Source organism: Scatophagus argus, chromosome 16, assembly GCF_020382885.2.
Source record: "Scatophagus argus isolate fScaArg1 chromosome 16, fScaArg1.pri, whole genome shotgun sequence".
Lineage (NCBI taxonomy): Eukaryota > Metazoa > Chordata > Actinopteri > Scatophagidae > Scatophagus > Scatophagus argus.
This window is the reverse complement of record NC_058508.1, coordinates 7,194,364-7,201,710: the sequence shown is the minus strand read 5'-3', so window position 1 is coordinate 7,201,710 and position 7,347 is coordinate 7,194,364. Positions and strand designations below refer to the sequence as shown.

The 7,347-nt window shown below is 40.2% G+C and overlaps 1 protein-coding gene across 2 annotated transcripts; it reads left to right on the top strand.

Annotated features, from left to right (window-relative positions):
* The first annotated feature begins 179 nt into the window (after positions 1-179).
* Positions 180-6,012, top strand: csdc2b (cold shock domain containing C2, RNA binding b). 2 transcript variants are annotated; one of them, XM_046415353.1, is made up of 4 exons: positions 180-399; positions 2,282-2,676; positions 3,125-3,247; positions 4,261-6,012. In XM_046415353.1, exons 2-4 carry the CDS (start codon positions 2,495-2,497, stop codon positions 4,421-4,423), a joined length of 468 nt encoding a protein of 155 aa, XP_046271309.1. In that variant the 5' UTR covers positions 180-399; positions 2,282-2,494; the 3' UTR covers positions 4,424-6,012. The 2 variants fall into 2 exon arrangements, with proteins under 2 accessions (XP_046271309.1, XP_046271310.1); XM_046415354.1 differs by having other exon boundaries at positions 180-788.
* Positions 6,013-7,347: the final 1,335 nt, after the last annotated feature.

Genomic DNA, 7,347 nt, shown 5'->3' with positions numbered 1-7,347 from the left:
AAAAGCCAAAATCCGTTGTATTAACGCATCCTTGATAATAGATGAGCAGCGTGCAGTATAATGAACAGCATGGCAAAGACTGAATGCCTCACTACACTGAGAGCACTGTTCCCCTAGCAGCAGATTATACTCATGAAAAGGAATGAAGAAAGTCATTTTTCACACACACACACACACACACACACACACACACACAGTCAGTCACATCACGCCATCGGAATCTCCGCCAGCTGCGCAGACTCAGCAGCCCTCACAACGTCACATCAGGGTTTTCCGTCGCCCGGTCTGCGCGGCTTTAGTCGACTTATTTATTTATTTGCACGTTATATAATACAGACTGACTTTAAAGACACACAGTCGCACACTGATCGTCCTCAAGCTACTAGCGCACCCAAAGCAGTAAGTAACGTTTCTGCCGATAAATGCATGTTGTAGTGCCTGCAGGGGGGAGTGTGTCACTGTGGCTTTGTTTTGGGGGACAAAACAATCGGGACAATGTAGTCTCTGCATGCTTGACAGACTTTCCGCTAAATAAAGAAGCAGATTTTTATTAGAAATTACATAGCCTGAATGTGTGCATCTGTGATTGTGTGTAGGACAAATTCATGTTTATTTGACCGCCAGCTGGTCAGCATGAATGGACCTTTCGCCCTGTTTTTGTCCAAGTCCAGCACACTGATTTCCTTTTCCTCCTGTCACACGTTTTGAGAACATGCAGTAATCATTAAGGTTATAAATCAGGGATTTTTTTTCCTTACGTTTCACTACTGGCTGAAATTAAAGCAAAGGTAAGACAGAAATATAAAATATGTAATTTTATGGCTGAAGGTTCTGTGAAGAAAGTTAAGTGTATGAATTCAGCTCTCAGGGCAAACTCACATACATTTTTATCCTGAAAGGAAAGAGATGGGATTTGTTCCCCACCCGGGACATAACCTTGTTTAATTCTGTAGCTTCATTTTGGTACATCCAGATGTTCTCCAGCTGCTGGTTGTAAATATGTGTGAACTCTCTGTATGTTTGGGTCCATTTACAGTAGTTTCTCATTATGACCGGCATCATTATGATTACTGCAATTTTCATGTTGAGACTCAGTTTATCGGGACCTCAGTGTGTTTTATTGGAACCACTCTGATATAATGTGTGTAGTAGCCTTCCTGTACGATATGTGACTGCTCCTCTGGGAATGGGGCGCTGACGTCATGAACGCACCACTGAAGGCGATGTTCTGCAGCTGCTCTTACGTCAGGCCGCGTGCGGAGCTCCAGCTCTGCCTGCATCGTCACAGGCGGAGGAGTGGGCGTAAAATAAATATGTCATAGGAAAAATACACACATACCCACGTAAACATAGAGCAACGCGGTTTTTGTGTATGGTGAGTGTGTTAATGGTGTTCCTGAGGCGGATTCACGGACAGGAGATCAGCCAGTTCCCCCTTTAGTGTAACCTTGAAATTATTATTGTATGGAGAAACCAGATTAGGGAGGATTGGAGGGCAAGGTCACCTGACTAAACAGGATATGTTGTGGATTTTAGGAATTTAATAATGGAAACGTAGGTAGATTGATAAATGATAGCTCAAAGGGCATATAACTGTGATCATACTGAACATGCTGTGTACAGTGACAGTGCTCTGTAATACATATACACTGTGCAGTTGCAATGCACATAAAGTAGATATACAAAATTAATCCCCACATTTATTAATACTATGCTTTGGGTAGCTTCGGAGATAAACCTTGCAATATAATCATGTGGGATCGCAGTGGAATGCAGATGGCCTCCAGCTGAGCCAAAGGGAAACTTTCAAAGGCTCCTGATGTAAAAGAAATGTGTGTGTTTTTTGCATTACACGGGGTTTGGGGATAGCTTTAAAGGGGCACTCCACCAATTTCACAGCCCATGATCTGGTTATACTGCTCAGCCTGTGAAAACTGTATTATTTTTGTCAAGTTTGAGAAAATAACCATAATGGTGTATTTTTGATATATCTCTGATGGGACTTAGAGGATACACATTTGTAGCAGAAAGCCTGTGTTAGAAACTGGAGGTATTACCAGGGAGGCTTAACCATCAAATCCATTATATGAAGTGTACAATCCACTGTTTTTGGACCCAAACTTGTGTCATTTTGACATTTAAGGATCAAGCAATGCATACTTGAATATTTTTGGCTGGATGGCCCTTTGAATCCCTCTTTTCTCTCATTAATTTTAAAGCCACATGCCATCTCTCTGATCTCTCTGAAGTCTCTCTCTCTCTGTGGTCTCTCTCCTCACAGCAAGTCCTCCTGACAGACTTGAAGTGACAGAGCTGACCAGGATCTATCTGCTGAGCCTGTGCCCCGCACTGAGGCAGGCCTTTCCAAGCAGACGGACTCACAGATACGCCAACTGTGTCAGCAGCCTGTGGCTCAAAGAGCAGCAGCAGCATCCAACACTGCATTCACACCGTCTTTCCCCATCTTCCTCCTCCTCCTCCTGCCTCATCTGACATGGCAGACCCCAACCTCACGTCGCCCTCTGGGACTCCTCTGCGCTCCCCTGACACCTCTCTCACCCTCACCTTCCCCTTCCTGAGGGAGGGAAGTCGAGTATGGGAGGAAGGGAAAGAGCTGCCACTGCCTAGGGATTTGCCCAGCCCCTTACCAACCAAACGCACCCGCACCTACTCAGCGTAAGTACGATTGGTTTATTATATATTAATGTGTGGTGGATAGACACCTTCTTGAAAATTTAAATTGTGGATTCTTGTACCTTAATTAAGTTTTACCATTTCATTCATATAGTTTACACACATAGTTTAAGCTTTACTACATTTCAGAGGAAACGCAGTCTTTTTAAGATTTTTTAAGACTGAATACTGCACTGTTTATATTGTGAGTTGGCCTGTCTGCTGTCGCTGTGTTGGGACACTATGAGATGGTGTAGGTGTCGATGTGAACTGCTCTTCATCTTTTCTTCTCATCTCCATTATGGATCTTCCTCTCTGTCCTCACTCATCCATTTCTCTGTCTTGTCAAAAGGGCCCAAATCTTGAAAAGTATATTCTTCTAAACTCCTGCTTCTATTGTCAGTAAGTCACACTGACAGTAGTATTTTTTTCTTTCTTTCTTTGCCTGCAGTACAGTACGTGCTCACTCAGGTCCAGTGTTTAAGGGTGTGTGTAAGAACTTCTCAAGGTCACAGGGTCACGGTTTCATCCGACCCTCCCACGGTGGCGAAGACATCTTTGTTCACATCTCAGAGTGAGTGGGACAAACACTGAACACACTCCTGGGAGAATGTATCGTCCGGATGTTACAGCGGTCACCTCTGAGAATCTCAGCAAACACTTTGTGCATTATATCAATTATGCACAATGTGCATATGTATTAAAATAGCAACACAAACCTATTGCAGATCTGCAGCGTCAACTCATAGCACAAGAAGAACTCAGCAGATAATATTATCTACATGTGTACTTTTTTCAAAGGAAAAGTTATTTTCCCCAACTTTGCTGGGACACTGTGACGCCTGCAATATGCACAGAAAGAACAGCAACTTCTCTGATGTGCTTTTATTATTCATTTTTTATTCAGGACAAGCATTAATCTTCATCATGTTGTATTATAACCACAGCAAAAGCACATTTAAGTAGTTCCACCAAGCAAACTATGGAGGACAATCCTGTTATATTACAGCCAAACATCTGAATAGTACTAAAAGTCCAACGTTTATTTTGTGTCAGATGTCCTCATTATCAGAACTCCAGCAGCTGTCTGTGTTTGCTTCTGTAATCTCACTCTCAGTGCGTACGACCACACTGTGACATCAACCCTTTAAGAGAACAATTTTACATTTTGGCACTTTTTTTGCCAAGAGTGAAATGAGAAGATCTGTTAACCAAGAAATAGTGTCACATGCAATGTCTAAACTGGTAAGGTGATGAGGTGCTGGTAGACAGATGTTCTTTCTGTCCATCTATCTTTGGACACATTACACAGAGACATTAAAATTAGTTATAAATCATAAGAAAAATTAGGGCCTCTACTTTAAGTCATTCCTTGCACATAAACACATTTTTGCACCATGAAAGGTAAAAACTCCTTCAAACAAGTGTTCTCTCGTGACTGTTGTTATGTATTTTGATTTGTGATGGCACTTCCTGTGTTACACTTCATCTGTACCCATCTGCACATCTATACCACAAGACAGTACGAAGCCAAACAGCCCATTATATCTCCTACCTCATCCTTGTCCTTACTGTTCTCTGTTTCAGCATTGAGGGGGAGTATGTCCCTGTTGAGGGCGACGAGGTCACATACAAAGTGAGTCGGGTCCCACCCAAGAACCTGAAGGTGCAGGCAGTGGAGGTGAAGATCACACATCTCAACCCAGGGACTAAACACGAGACCTGGTCTGGGCAGATCATCAGTTCTTAGGCCCCGGGGGGAGGTGGTGCCAGGGAGGGCTGGGTGGGGGGGATGGTGGACCCTTGGTGGGACTGATAATTTACATTCTGTGCAAAAAAAACATTTTATTAAAATCAAGTTTTACCTACACAGCAAAGTGTCCAGAGTAAACAAGTGTCCACTCACAGTGCTGATACTGTCTGTTCTGTTCAATCCGTCTGTCTGCTACGCTGATAAATTTGCTGTGTAGGAGAAACCGAGCATTTATTCATTGTTAGGAAGATGTGTTTTATTTATTTATGTTTTTGTTATGACGGCAGTAATAAAAGTCAGATTTGAGGTGAGAAGATAATGGGTATGGGAAGAGCTCGGCCTCATTTTGTAGGAGAGGAGAGCAACAGACAAAGCCCTGAATTCAGTTTTACTTTCTTGTTATCCTCTTGTGTACTTGACCAGATTTTCCAGGATCACATGTTGAGTTTGTCATGATGTTAAAGCTATTTTTTCAGTGCAGGGGTTTGCCAAGATGAGATGAAACTTTGATTTCAGCAAGAGAGAAAAGGGACATAGAAGCAAGCGGTTTAGGGAACTGACAGTGAAGAGATTTAAATGACTGTATGGCTGAGTGAAAGAAAGTTGGAAGGGCAGGTTGACAATCCTTAGAGCAGTAAATCACAAATCATTTTTCATTGAATTGACATGAAATGAAATGTATACAATAACAAAAAATCTCTAAAACCATCCATGCCTCTATGTTTGCGGTCTTGACAGGGCATAACTCTTGAGAAACCCTCATGGGTTTCACATCACAAGCTCAGAAACATTACCTTAGTAAACAAAAAAAGAGGAAGTTTTATTTTGAACTGCAGATGGGAACTGAAAGTGGAAGTGAAAGTTGGAAGTTATGAATTTATCAATAAAACATAGAGGGAGAAAACATATCATCAGACACATCAGACAAAATAAATTCATGGAAGATCACATTACAGCAAGGACATTTCAAAAACACAGACTATATATGTTACTGTGAATGAAAGCGATTTTCCTGAAAAATGCATATGCTTGGTTGTTGTCTTGTTTGTGGTTAATTAATACAGATTATTTGTTTGATAACTTTTTTAGATTTGTGTGTGTCCTCAGATTAAGCTCTATATTTTGATCAATACGGTCACTCACTATGAAAACTGTCACAGCGACCCAGATGTCACATTCAGGTTTTTCTCATTTTGTTGTTCTGTTTGACAGCTCCTGTCCTGAAAGTTTCTGGAGTCATGAATCGCTGATTATTGGAAAAAACATGCATCTGTGTGTGGTTTATTAAGTGTAGTCAGTGTGATTGTGAACTATATGACTATAGTCAGTGCCAATAGAGAGCATTGTCACAAAATGTTTGTAATTATTAAGTTTTTGCTCAGTTGTGTACTGTACTGTTTGTCATTTTCTATTATATTTGTTCAATCGAATCTCTGTGCATCTCGTCTTTCTCTCAGTGCCACTGGCTGCATTTTTCATCATTAGATTTTGTTTATTTCAAAGTGCACATTCTTTTACCACAGTGGTGGTGCTACACATGATTACTTCTGCCGAGCCTTGAAAGAACATTAAAACATTTAATAACTCACAGGCCTCATGGAAGCTGTGTTTCTTCAGTTACGTGTGTGTGTGAGTCTGACGGAGAAAGACAAAGAGTGGTGTGAACTCTGGCCCATGTGACGTGAGAGACACTTCCATAAAAAAGGGAGATGAGATGAAAGATGAGATCAATGCCAGATGTTCAGTCTGAGTTTTTAGTGTATTATTTACTTCTACTTAAGTAAAATTTTGAGGTACTCGTACTTGACTATTTCTATTTTATGATACATCATAGTGTATGTTTCAGAGGGAAATATAGCATTTTAAACACCACTACATTTCCCTTACAGCTTTAGTTAAATTTGAGATTACAGTTATTAGTACAGAATAATGACTAATAGATTGTTATGTATCTTTAGGTGAATGGATTAAACCCCTCAGCAGTAAATAAAAGAGTTAAAGTTAATATGTTTAAGTAATGTATACATTGATGCATTAATAATTATAAAATTATAAATTATAAAGGATTTTGTAACAGACCTTGTAACCTGATAAATCATTCAACACATCAACAGGCCAACAAGTTTTGCACTTGTGCCACATTTAAGCAACATGTGTTTCAGCTGCATTTTTTTCCTTTAAAGCTGTTGTTTATCGGGAGCACATTTTCTACTGGCTATGTTTTTTAATATATATATATATATATATATTTATGATAAACTTTTCAAAATAAGCAATGTTTGTTGACAAAGATCAGTCTTTAATGAATTTTAGAAATACCTATTTACTAAACTATCTGCTTATCTGTTATTTACTGGTAGAAGTGTTCACTGTGTGAAGAGTTGAAAGAGTTTCTACACCGAGTGCCGACCAAAACATAACATCACTGCTCAATATGATTAAGAGACACTGGTGATTGTAAAGGGGATTAACAACATTTAGTGTTTCAACAACCACAAGTTGAATATTTTATTTTTACAGCATGAGTTGTTGGTGACTCCCAGTGGTAGAATCAAGAAAGTCACTGAAATGCAGGCTGGCCATCCTGTAGAGAACCTGCAGCCTTCTTAAAAAGAGAGTGCTGAGTTTGTGAGTGACTTATACTGTATGTAAATGGAGCCTAGTTTGATCCAACAGGTTAAAGGACACACACACATACAGAAAATGCACTTTTATCCATAAACGACTAAACAACATGACGAGTTTTACAGTTAGCATCAGTGACACATTAAAAGCAAATTTTCTGTGTATAACAGTCTTGTCAACATGATCCTTGTAGTCTGTGAGGTTGAGACGGTGCTTACAGTTGGACACCGAGGTGCAGACGGTCTGTACTCTTTATCAAAGGCCTCAGCGTTAATGATCCATTAAGAGGCATTATT

Excerpts from the sequence above, each read along its gene's own strand:
- csdc2b (XM_046415353.1), top strand. The coding sequence starts at position 2,495 with ATGGCAGACCCCAACCTCACGTCGCCCTCTGGGACTCCTCTGCGCTCC. Across the intron at positions 2,677-3,124 it reads CGCACCCGCACCTACTCAGC|TACAGTACGTGCTCACTCAG; the intron begins GTAAGTACGATT and ends CTTTGCCTGCAG. Across the intron at positions 3,248-4,260 it reads ATCTTTGTTCACATCTCAGA|CATTGAGGGGGAGTATGTCC; the intron begins GTGAGTGGGACA and ends TCTCTGTTTCAG.